Below are 13,023 nucleotides of genomic sequence, written 5' to 3'. Positions count from 1 at the left end.
CTCATGCCAAATGAGTCCAAGTTAGATTTTCAGACTGGTGAAATAGATCAATAGACACCGCCCCCCCCCCAAAAAAAAGCCAGTGCTTGTGTGTGAATAGGCAGAGGGAACTTTCTGGTGATGCCAACATTCTGTACGTTGATAAAGGCTGGAATTACAGACCGTGTGCACGTGTGTGTGTGTGTGTGTGTGTGTGTGTGTGTGTGTGTGTGTGTTTGTATATATGTGTATGTGCATGTGTGTCTTAATAAGGGCTAGTATACTAGTTACTTTTCTGTTGTGGTAAAATACAATGGTTAGGATAACTTATAGAAGAAAGAAAGAATTAACTTGGGCTTATGGATCCAAAGGATAAGAGTCCACCATGGTGAGTAAGCACGGCAGCATGTGGCAGGCATGGTGGCAGGGGCAGGAAGCTGAGAGCTCACATCTTGAACTACACACACACACACACACACACACACACACACACACAGAGCAGAGAGAGCAAGCAGGAAATAGGAAGGGACTGTAAGCTTACAAAACCTGCCCATGGTGCAACACTTTCTCCAACAAGGCCATACTTCCAAACTCTCCCAAACAACACCACAGAACAGGGATCAAGTGTTTACTATCTGAGCCTATGGGAGACATTCGCATTCAAACCAGTGCAGCCAGGGTGAGAAGAACCACAGCACGTGTCCTGCACAGGTGTAGACCAGAGGCATCTATATTAGTTACAGCATGTACTCTGGCTTGTGCAAATTATTCATATTTTTATGTTACATGACCTATAAATTTTATATCAAAAGAAAAAGAACTACAAGAATATTCAACAGTGCCATAAAAACTGAAGTATTGGAGGAATCTATGTAATAAAGTCAATTTAGAAAAAATAATTTTTTGAGACATGCTTTCTCTGTATAGCCTTGGCTGTCCTCAGCTCGATTTGTAGACCAGGCTAGCCTTGAACTCCCAGAGATCCACCTGACTCTGCCTCCTACCCTGCCTCCCCTGAGTGCTGGGATTGTAGGCATGAGCCACCGTGCCTGGCAAGTTTAGAAATTTTTCATTGTAGAATTTAAGATGTAGGTTGTAGGTATTCACAAAAAGTTGTTTTCTTCATGTCTGCAAAGTTTTGTAATAAAATTCTAGTGGAAAATAACAACCCAGGTTGGAAAGTAGAAGCCATTCATCCAGAACATATTTTATTTTGTTTTTAACGGTATAATGTCTATTTGGGTCATTGAAATTGAGTAACTGTCTTCAAAAATTAAATTTAAATATAGTAAAAGGCTTTCAAAGGTAGAGGGTGGAATCAGATAAAAAGGTCTCCTGGCCAGGTTCCCAGAAGCCCAGAAGCCTTCCCAGGTTGCATTTTTGCTAGGACATCCCAGGTGAGGGGGCAGCATGCTCTCTGGGCCTTAAGATTCTGTACATAGCCCTGCTAATGAGATTAGCCGGCACAGAGCTTGGCCTGGCAGTGGCATTTTCTCCCAGGGATGACCTCATGCTGGCACTGGAGAGACTGAGGTGTAAATCGGAACATTTCACTGAGAAATCCCTCATATCACTGCATCTAGTCAGCCAACTCTGGAGCTTGATAAATGAATTCCCAGAAGATGGAGCAAGTCCTGACACCCAAGCTCCTTCATTCTAGGAGGGTCACTAGGTGGGCAGGGAGCGGCCCTTGGCTTCGTCTCTGACGGCAGTTCCGTTCTGCCTGCTGTCCTGACATTTCCATTCCCATTGACGGAGTTACAGAGCGGGGAAGGGTGTCACTGGCTAGGGCAGTATGGGATGCCGTGTCATGCTGTGGTTCATGGGGACTGAGGCCTGTTCTCTCACACGTTTACCTGGCTCTTCCACCCACCTGTCACCTGCGTCATAGCCTAGGCAATTACCCGCAAGTCAACGCTCACTAGTCATATGCTGATATGAACACTGAAGGTCATCTCCAGCCCCAAAGCTATGTCCCTTTCAGGTGCATTGTTAGGTCACAGCAACCAAAAAAACCAAATAAAACAGTGCAAGATCTGCCTTGTCATTTGGCAGTGTAGAGACAGAGACCAACTACTAAAGCACCCTTGGAAAGAACAGGGCCCCGGTGGGCAGCACAGTTACCTGTGATTTGGGGAGCCCGCTGTTTCAGGGCTGATTCCTACAGCCTAGGTGTTTGAATTCCCCATAAAACCTACAATAAAAACCCTAACACTATTCTTCTAGAAGAATTGAAGTAGTGCACTGTACTGTGCTACTTGGCCCCCACAGAAGGCTTTAGCACAAGGTCACCTAAAGTTGACTAACCTTTTCTCATTGTATGTACCCCACTTTCACTTTCCCTGTTGTTCAGGCATTCCCATCAGCCTCTCTGACAAGCACTTCATAAGCACTACCAAGAAGGAATTTTAGCCACTGCCCACCCTACTGTCATGACCAGGTATGGGTTCAGGCTGCGTTGCTGTTCTGACCAGTCTTTTTCATGATTAAAAATGTTGTTTTCCCTGGGGTCAGCACATGGCTTATGTCATTACACTGACATCCTTTATCCTCTGGGGACTTTATACAACTGGACTCATTAACACACTTCCACAGAGGACCTATTGGTTAGTGAACGTGAGAGGCAGGGAAGACCATGTGCCAGCACCATTTCTCCCATGAACTCCACGATAAAGTGACTATTTCCCAGGTGTCTTAGTAACAGGCACCAGTGGAGTCATGCTCCTTTGCTTATTTTCTCCTAAGTGTGTCATGGTCACCCAGTGATCCTGGGACATTTGCTTTGATAGGACTTGGATTTCTACAGCTAATATTGAGTTCAGTGTGGAGCATTGCCTAAGCGCCTGCTTCCAGTCCAAGGTGCCATCTTGAGATGGGTCCCCTGAAGCCAGCCAGCTTCTATGGCATAGAGCAAGGCACGAAGATGACTTGAGGCTTAGTGATGTATTTAAGTGGGTGGTCTAAAAATAACCAATGCCAACCCATGGGTATGGTTGCCTGAGTTTTAAGATCAAAGTATTCAGAAATTTTACTTCCCTAAGAGCTTTTGAGAGACCGTTTTGTGTAATCTCAGCAAAGACACCCCAGAGCATTCTGATGGGCTTCGCGTTGCTAGGTGCTGAAGGCTAAATAAGCAACACATACTGTTTTAAGCAGTGTCATCTCTTGACAGTGGCATTCTCTGTAGCACTTCACCTCTCAAACTGGATCAGACCCCAGGTCACACAGGTCACCCTTCCAAGTGTAGTGCCATCACTTCACCTCTCTGGCCCCATCTTTCTGACTCACATGCCCTCACAGCACAGTAGGAGTAGACACAGGCAGAGAGTTGACATGCGGTCACTGTCATGTGGTTCAGACCATTCAGTGTCCCGTTCTTGTGAGTGAGCAAGTGAGTGAGTGAGCAAGTGAGTGAATGAGTGAGCAAGTGAGCGAGCAAGTGACATCGGTAATTTTATTTCTGGAACACTGTGTATCTGTGAGATCACCCCCCCCCCAAGAATATCTTTACAAATAGGCATATTAATGTTACTCTAGTCCCTTAACCACAAGAACAGTCTCTTATCTGAAATACCCATCTGGCTAAATCAGAACGTGAAACCTGTAGACTGGACTTGGCTCTCAGCTGGCTCATTGCTACTAACATTGAACAAATTCTAAGGGCGCCATCCTAATAAAAACAAACAGAACTTTGTATTGCTGCATGTTGCCAGATACACTACTTACCTCAAAGGACGAAGCCAGGTAGGAAGCCTGTCAGAACAGCAGTGAGCTCCGTGGCTCGTGTCAGGCAGCTGCAGTGGCTCCAGGCTCATGATTCCCATTAGACATGCCCAGCTTAGGTGCCGCGTCAGGTGTCTGCAACGCTGGAGCCCCCGCTTTGAAATATGTCACAACATTATGACTACAAAATTGTGCAAGCAAAACACGAGTCTCTCCAGCTTCATGACAAGTTCAGCTCTGAATCAGGCCAATTAAAACCTCACAGCTAAGGGGGGGAAAATAAAAACTTTGTTTACCTTGTAAGCATTTTATAATACCAGCACTGAAAATATCCAAGGTATTCTGATGGTGCTATTCTTAACAGTTGGGAAAACACTGAAGTGCTTAAAATATTCTGTAATATAATGAATATACAGGGCCTGTGGCAACTCCTTTCAGTTCATAAAGATTAAGAAACAAGTTAAAATGCAAGCAGGTAAGTAACACTAACAGAAAAGGAGCCAAAAGGAATTAATTGAAGGCAAAACTGGCAATGAAAAATACTTAAAATATTTTTATTTATATAGAATAAATTTCATTTGTATAGAATAAGGTAAAACACCCAAATTAGCTGTATGAGACGACAACAGCTGTAAAACAGAGAGCCACAAGTGGGATGTTTACCTACTTGCTTAGTGATTTCCATAGTTGTGACAGCACCCACTAAAATAAGGAGAAAACTATTAAAGTAATAGTAACAAACATTGCTATAGTAAATCCTAAAACCATCACAGCTAGGAGAACCTCCTAAGGAAAGCCCAGAATATTCCGTGCAGTGGAGAGACCAAGCACAGAAGCGTGGGTCGTGAAACAGCACCCTCTGTCTTGGCAATTCCAAGAAACGTGTAGTGGGGAGCAAGCAGATTGATGAGCAATGGGGCTGAAAAGCAAACAGGAAATGGAGCAAAGTTTGGCTCAGCCAGCAGAAGAGAGGCCCTGGGGATCAGCTGAGGGATGTCAATCCAACATGAGGGACCAGTGAGTGTGATGGCTGAGACTGAGCCGTCATCATCATCGTCGTCCCCTCCCTCCCTTACGTTTGAACACTTGGTCCTAAGCTGGTGGCACTGTTTGGGAAGTTGTGGAACCTTTGGAAAGCAACAGAAAAAAGACACCATTAGAAATGGGGGGGGCGCCCTACAGATGAGCAGTTTTCTAGAAATCTTCGAAGGGGGTAGTTTTATGAAGATTCAACTAATCAACAAGTTCAAAATTCCTCAAAAAGGTTGTGTCCAGTGGGGTCTGGGAAGTTGGCCAGTGGAATCTCAGTGGTGCATGCAGGGAGGAAGAAGGGTGGAGAGCCCTTCCTTCCAACTGAGGAGTGAGTGGGATGCAGAGAAGTACGGGGAGAGGCAGACTGCAGAAGAAGGCCGCATAGGACGTAGGCTTTCTTCTCAGACAGGAAGCCTAGACTTATTTACATATAGGAGGTGGCCAAGAGAATTAGATGGCTTAAAGTGGCAGGAGATGGAGACCAATTCAATGAAGCGGAGCTCCCCCAGGCTATGGGAAGGGTGGAGAGCCAGAATTTCAGGAAACTGGAGCTTAGCAGTATAAAATGGTACAGCCACTCTGGAAAACCGGTTGGTGGCTCTTCAGAAAGTTGGGCATAGCATTACCATGACTCAGCAGTATAAGGACCATGGGAGCATCACTCACAATGACCAGGCAGACACAACCCAGATGCCCTGAGCAAGTAAAGAGATAAACAAGATGTGCTAAGTGTGTAAAGTGCACTATTATTCATCTGTAAAAAGGGCTTAAGATCGACACAGCAGGGATGAACTTGGAGAAGGCGCTAAGTAATTGTCATATAATATCTGAAGTAGATATTCACAGATGCACAAGCAGATTAGTGCCCCCAGGAGCTGATAGCCTCTAATGAATATCAAGCTCGTTGGAATGACAGAAGAAAATTAAAACTAGGTAGTAGTGACTACTGAGCAACGCGATGAGAATAATTATGCTGCTATATTCTTGGAGATGGTTAACATCGCAGATTTTATGATATAAAATTTAATTTAAAGATTAAACATTTACAATGTTTAGGAATTAATAGTTAGTGGGTAGATATGTGTATGGTACAGTGAAACACACAGGCCAGAGCATATATGTGGTGGCCAAATGATGTCACTAGGTAGTTAGTTCTTTCCACCCATCTAAGGATAATCACTGAGTTTTGGGGGCAAGTGCCTTTATCTATGAGCCATCTCACCAGCCTATGATACAAATATTATTACAATAAACATTTCCACTGTAATCTTAACCACAATATATGATAGCTCAGCTGGTTAATAAAATTCTCAAATATCTTATTTTAAAAATATGAAGGCATGATCAAGACAAGGCTGTTTTAAAGTAGACAGGAGATAGAGGTGATGACGACCAAGCTTATGTGTTAACTTGACCAAGCTAAGGGATGCCCAGCTAGCTAGTACAGCATTATGGTCTAGGTGCATCTTCAAGGGTGTTCAAGGAGGAGATTAACATTGGAATCAGCACACTAAGGAAATATAACCTCACCAGGGTGGGTGCACATCATCCAAGCCAGGAATGACTCTAGCAGAGCACAGGTAACTGTCAACTGCACATAGCCTGCAGCCAGCTGGAAAAGTGATGCTGACTCAGTAGTTGTCCTTATCAGTGGGTCTATGGGCATGTCTGGGAGCGGCTGTCTTGATCACTAACTGTTTTAGGAGGGCCCCGCCCACGTGCAGTGTCATTCTCTGCAATGGTAGCCCTGGAATGCCCAAGGAAAGTAGCTGAGCTGAGCCTGTAAGCAAGTCACCAAACAGCCTTCCTCCACACTTCCTGCTTCAAGGTATGCTACTTGGGTTCTAGCCTTGACTTCCCTGGTGATAGACCTTCACCCAGAAGTGTAAGCCACATAAGTCCTTTCCTGCCCTAAGTTGCTTTTGGTTGGAACATTGTATCACAGCAACAGAAAGGAAACTAGAACACGGAGGAAGAACAAATTTGGGCTCTGGGTGCTCACCAGGGCTAACCCATCACCAGCCACCCTCCACCTCAGCATATTCAAGTCTGCAGACTTTTGAATCAACAGCACAGGTTTTCCCGGAGTCCTACACTACAGTTTAGTTAATCCTAACTAGTCAACCAACTTTTGGTTCATTTCCTTGGAGGGCCCAGTGCACTCTGCTTTTGAGAGACATTTAGGGAATTCCTGCCAGTTTCTCTTTTCTGTTTATTTTGTTTAACTAAACAGGAAGTGAGTTCCACTTATAGAGTGAAGGGGGAGGGGTAGAGGTTTAATTAGAAACCAGAGAGCAATAGTAACAAATTAAAATGACCACCAAGAAGAATGGAAAGGGATATGATCGAAAATAAATTCTGTCTCAATATTGTACCAACTCAGCTAAGGACGTAGGATGTGCCTCATCTTCAGGGTTTTATTGCTGTCGACAGCATGGGGTCTAGGAGTTAAAGAGAATCACTGGCTCCTCCTGGCTTGGGTGCTCAAGGCTTGTATACAGGAAGACTATTAGCCTCAGAAGGCTCCATTACAAGACTGGTGAAAGAATGGCTCCCCCTGTCAATCACGGGCTTCACGCAGAAGGATGTGAAAGGGTCGGGGAACACTGCAACTGCAGAACTGGAGCTGAAGTGAAGAGCTGATCTGTAAGAGTGCAGAGGGAGAGAGGACAGAGAGGCTAGCTGCTTTTCAGTGCTGCAGGGGTCGGGCTGGTCTAGCTGATGGCATTTCAGGAACAGCTTCTAAATGTACGTAGGCTACTGTCGAAAGTAGGTGAACATGGTGCCAGTTTTCAAGATCCTCTGGTCACTGACACCAGTCAGTGGAAGGAGGAAGAACAAGGAAGGCCCCAAGCTGGTAGCGTCATAGTCTACCCAAAAGAGGGACACCTCTGTCCTTCACATCTCTGTGGCCACAAGTCTGTCGAAGGCCATATCAACTTACAAAGAAGCCTGGGAAATGTGAAGTTGAGTGTCCTGTGACTCGGACTGTGGGATGCTCAGTGTTCATTGTCAACTTGACAGCATCTAGGATCACCTAGAGTTAGCTTCCAGGTGTGCCTGTGGGGGGGTTATCCTGTTTGCTTAACTGAGATGAGAAGAGCCTCCCACTGAAGGTGGGGCTGTTATGTTTGTCCATGGCAAGAGGGGACTGAGCAGAATCAGATAGTCACTGATGTTGTTTTCCCAACCATAGATACCATGTGATCATCTGCGTCAAGTCCGGCCGGCTTGACTCACCCACCATGACAGACAGTCAGCCAAAATAAACCCTATCCCCACTAAGTCACTTTTATGAGGGCAATTTGCTACAGCAACAAAAAGAAATCAAGGCAGGTAGTGAGCTCCCAATGGTGCCCCAGTGCCATTTCCTTTTAAACAGTATCTGTGATTTTGATATTGCTACTTGGTTTACTTTTCACATGCAGAGATAAAAGTTGGAAAAGGTTCGCATTAAGGCATCAGCTGGAGTACATCCTGAATGAGGCGCCAACCTCTGATCTGTCCCTTGATGTGTCCATTGAAAACCTTCCCGGAGATTTGCCTCTCACCTGGCTTCCTTGCTTGAAAAATGAATTTTATCTGTTCTTTCATCAGAAATGTATATATGATTTTTTAAAAATTATGACAACCCCCCCAACCCATCACCCATCATGCCACTGGGAAAATCAGATAACAAAGGGCAGGGCCTGAAGAGCTGGCTCAACAGTAAGAGCACTGGCTGCTCTTCTGGAGGACCCATGTTCAAGTCTCAGCACCTACTTGGCAGCTCACAACTGTGTGTACTCCAGTTCCAGAGGGTCTAACACCCTCTTCTGGCCTCTGCAGACACTGTATTCAAGTGGCGCATAGAACTGCACACAAGTGGTACACAGACATACACATAAGCAGAACACCCATACACATAAAGTAGTAAAATGACATAATTTTAAATGCCACAGGACAGGTCACAGTGACACCAAAAAGGGCACTAAAATCATTTGTTCCCCCCCCCCACACACACACACACACACAGTGACCCAAAGTGGATCCTGGGTCTGTTGCTTGTGCCTGCTACAAACAAGGCAAATAGTTGTTAAGCTACACAAATGATTGCTCTCAGTTAACAAGACAGGGGTGGTTGCGCTTCTTCATTGTGCATGCATTTATCTTTGAATCCGATAAGGTCTCTCCAGTTTCTGTAGTATCCACCTCAGACTCCGCCCCGCCCCCTGGGAAAACAAGGCAGCTGAGAGTCTGAGGGTTGCTGGCTTGGAGTGATGACCTCATAGTCACTCCCCCACAATGAGCAGCAAAGGCGGGGCAGGGGCGTGGGACCATGTGAAGAGCCCACTCACCCACTGAAGAGGAATTTCTCCACCAGAAGAGGCTTCACCCCAAGAACCATGTGAGGAAATTCAAAGCTGTAAACTTGAATAATTGACCACCATCCTTTCTCAAGTTATATGGAAGATTTTTCTACATCTCAACCCTGCATCAAGGTGGGGCAGCGCTGTCTGAAGAGACATGGTGAATTATTACAAAGTGCTAGGGGTGTCTCAGAATGCATCCCCCTCTGATATCAAGAGGGCGTTCCATCAGCTGGCTCTGCAAGTGCACCCAGACAAGAACCCACAAGACAAGGAAGCAGCTGAGGAGAAGTTCAAGCAAGTAGCGAAAGCCTATCACGTCTTATCTGATGCCAAGAAGCGGAAGGACTATGACAGGTCCAGAGAGAGCCGCACCAAAGGAGAAATCAGAGGTGACAGCCATACCGGAGGGGAGATCAGAGGTGACAGCCATGCCAAAGGCGAAATCATCAGAGGTGCTGGCCATACCAAAGAGGAAGTTATCAGACGTGATGGCAGAGACAGAACCAACTTAGAGGAAGAAACGTGCTTTCGGAGGCCACGCCGCACCTTCCAGAAGAAGGTCATCGAAGAGGAAGACCTCTTTTCAGGAGACTCTTTGTTCACTGGCCCCACGGCTCGGTCCAAAAGAACCTCCTCCCCCTTCTTTAGCGTCACTCCCATCACGGACACAGGATTTTCTACATTCATGCCCCTGGGATCCGGATTTACACCTGCTGGCTCTGAGACATGTGTACCATATGTCAGCCAAGGAATGAAAAAATTCAAGCTGGTCACCACTTGTAGCCAGATGGTGAATGGTAAGAGAGTTGTCACAAAGAAAGTTGTAGAGAACATGAAAGCACCGAAGGAAGTAGAAAATGAACGACTGTTTCGTCAGAATCCTTCACGTGGTTGGTAAGGAACCGTCATTGTATTCTCCACCAGAAGTTGCAAATGAGATTTGTATGTCAAAGGCAGTTGGAATCCGAGGGTTGAATGGCATAGACAGGTTGCCTTGGCCTCAGACACTCTTCACTGTGGAGGGGAGTCATGGGCCAGATATTAGCACAGGAAACGTGTGAGGAGCAGAGCTGACCTTCCAGCCTGTCTTTCCCCAGTCAGGGCATGGGAACAGACACCACACTGCCGTGAAAGGCTCAGTTCAGTGGTCTCCACTGCTGCCCCACTGTCCCCTGCTGTGTACCATGCAGTGGCCTCCTTGATGACTCTTCGTTTTCTTTCCCTAGCCCCTTTCTCTTTGCGTCTTTTCTTCCCGCCCAACCTTTCTTCTCATGAGTTTCCCATGGTTCCTATCACGATCTCGTCCAATTCCAGGACTTCCCTCCATGTAGATTAACGCTGACAGAGAGTGAGCGAACGGTAAGAGGGTTAAGGTTTTCTTTGTCCTGTGCTGCTGCTCGGCAGATGTGTGGAACTCGATTTCACATAGGTTATCCCCGAATCCTTCCAGTTTTGTAAGTGCTTTCCCCCATCTTACAGATAAGAAAATGAGCCTTAAAGAGATATAATGTCGTGCCCTAGGCCCCACCTAATACACAGTGACATAGTGGCTACTCTGTCTCTTTGGTTTGTAAAGCTGGAACCATCTCATCTCCTTTGGGAATTCAGCCCTGTCATCTCTGCACCTTGCTTCGATGCATCAATACTTACTGGAACTTTCTAAGTAGACAAGCATTTTAACTCTCTGGCTCAACAGGAATTTGGTGTTTGCTTGTACAGAAGATAGGAACACTGTAACAGTGAAGCTGGCACAGGCTTGTCATTAACAGAGGAATCCCAGGCTGTGAATTCCCTCTTTGTTCTGGCTTTACTTGTGATGTATTTACACAGTCTTGGGTTGTTTGTTTGTTCTGAGCTAGGGTCTGTTGGTCGCACCTCACCTCCCCATTCTGTATTAATAAACTCCTGGGATCCGGGGGACTTCCTTCTCAAGAAAGCTACTAATGAAGTCTACAGTACAGTCAGTGCAGAAATTGGGGCTTCATTTGCAATTATAATCTATTATGGAAGTTAAATAACAAATTATTAGCTCTTTTCATCAAGGGACTTTCCCATGGATGCAATTTTGATGAGGTGCATGTTTTATGCAGTTCTTGAAAATCTTCATCTTGGCGAAGTTTCTCACCCAGAGTGGGGCTGCACTTGCATCCCTTTGGAGAAGATGCAGAAAGGAAGCAACACGTGGATTTGGACTTGGAACGCACTGGTTTCTCTCAGTGTTGTCATTTGCTAAGGGGAGGAGAAACATTCCATGCTTTGGAGTGGGGTGTGTATGTAGCTCAGTGCAGCTGGGGGTCCGAGGTGGCTAACTGTTGCTGGGTGCATTGAACAGCAAAGAGTGCACATACTTAGTACCCACAGATAAAGATCGAGCTGCCCAACATACTAGAAGGGGGCCGTGGACATAGTTCAAACCGAATCAACTCCCCAGTTGCTCAACTATCCCGCGTGTTTGCCTGCCCCTAGGTTGTGGTAATAGGATTCAGATTGCTGCCTACCTGGCCAAAAGCTCACAGCCGCCCAGTGCTCCATCCCGCCCTCCCGTGGCTGAGCTGCTAGAGTCGGGGTGAAAGGGGAAGGTTCTGTACATAGATAACAACACACAGTCCAACACTAACACAGTGAGCGTCTCCAGGTGGACCCTTCTGCGTCCTGCTCCCATGTGAGCAGCAGTGTGCCTGTGGGACAGAGGGGTGAAACCTAAAACACGGTTTTCCGTTTTGCCTCAAGTAAAATCCAGATCTCAGCATTTTCACGCACACACTTGACAGTGTGGCCAGCACTGGTTTCTTCTCTCCGCAGTTTACTTTCTGTTAGTAAAGAAAGTTTGTTTGTGTAAAAATGAAACAGGGTCCGAAAGCAGGGGTACCTGTTTGGAACATAGAGGGATGGTGTCCTGACAGGCAAAGGGAAGATGGCGCAGACAAGGCTCAGCTCCACGGGCATTCCGCACCTTATGCGGAGGCTGAGCTCGGAGGCTGCCAAACCTTAGAATGCTGTGGTTACATAGTGCCTTGCGTTCTGCTCCTGGGGCTCCATGGGGACAGCTCCTCTCAAGTAGGTTCACCTCAAAGCAGCTAACAGGCAACTTGCAACTCCCATTGATGGCCATCTTGACCACCAGTTGCAGTGTGAGGTGTGAGATTTGCAGTTAGAGTCAGTTCCTGTGTTGGTAAATAATTCTCAACTGTGCCCCGAAGCAGCCGCTTCCCCGTGTGTGGTGGCTGTCTCCCAGAAGTCAGCAGGAAACATTTCAATAGCTGAAAAATAAATGTTTCCCCAAAGGAAAAACACTGTAGGGCAGCTGGAAGCAGTTCCTTGTTCCACTGTTTGATGATAGGTGACTGGCAAGTAAAACGAAGGTGTGGGGAGCAACAGAAGGAGACCAACAAGCTTAGCGCCAGAAGCTCATGAACTCCAGGCCTCACAGCGTCCTACGAGGAAACTACTGGAAACCCCATGTTCCCACATCTCCCAGGAGGAGACAAAGAGAGGCCTGCAGGGTGGGAAATTCCCCAGCCCTTTTGACCGGTGCTATTTCTCCACACTTAGAGTTCAGCACATTTTCTCTGCAGCCTGGCAAGGTCCGTGAGAGTTGGGAGCCATGGCCTCCCTGGGGGATGGAGTAAACCAGAGTCCCAGTTGTACGTAGCCGAGCCGCTTTAGACACTCTTTGTCCCATCAGCCCAGGCCAGTCCCAGAGTTTCCAGGCAAGATTCTAAACAAAACTAGTAATCATAGCTGACCGATGTCTCATAGGGAGGGACCTAAAGTTTCTTCAGTAAAGAATAACTAAAGCAGGGCCACAGCCAGCGTTCTAGGAGATTCCTTTCCGCAAATCAAAGCACCCCCTCCATTGACACCATTTTCATCTCTTTTATAAGAAGCCCGTTTTAATCTCATCCTTTGTAGTCTCCACAATACCGGAAGGACCAGC

At 46.4% G+C, this 13,023-nt stretch overlaps 2 protein-coding genes across 4 annotated transcripts in view; both read left to right on the top strand.

Moving 5' to 3' along the window:
- Samd13 (sterile alpha motif domain containing 13) overlaps window positions 1–13,023 on the top strand; it is a 35,162-nt gene that overhangs the window by 20,902 nt on the left and 1,237 nt on the right. The gene's annotated exons all lie outside the window — the stretch shown is intronic.
- Window positions 8,751–10,069, top strand: LOC127206105 (dnaJ homolog subfamily B member 6-like). The gene has a single exon (XM_051165399.1). The coding sequence runs from the start codon at window positions 9,241–9,243 to the stop codon at window positions 9,982–9,984; it is 744 nt and encodes a 247-aa protein (XP_051021356.1). The 5' UTR covers window positions 8,751–9,240; the 3' UTR covers window positions 9,985–10,069.

This window comes from Acomys russatus, chromosome 23, assembly GCF_903995435.1.
Source record: "Acomys russatus chromosome 23, mAcoRus1.1, whole genome shotgun sequence".
Taxonomy (NCBI): Eukaryota; Metazoa; Chordata; class Mammalia; order Rodentia; family Muridae; genus Acomys; species Acomys russatus.
Note: the sequence above shows the minus strand (reverse complement) of the source record. Positions and strands in the feature narration are given on the sequence as shown.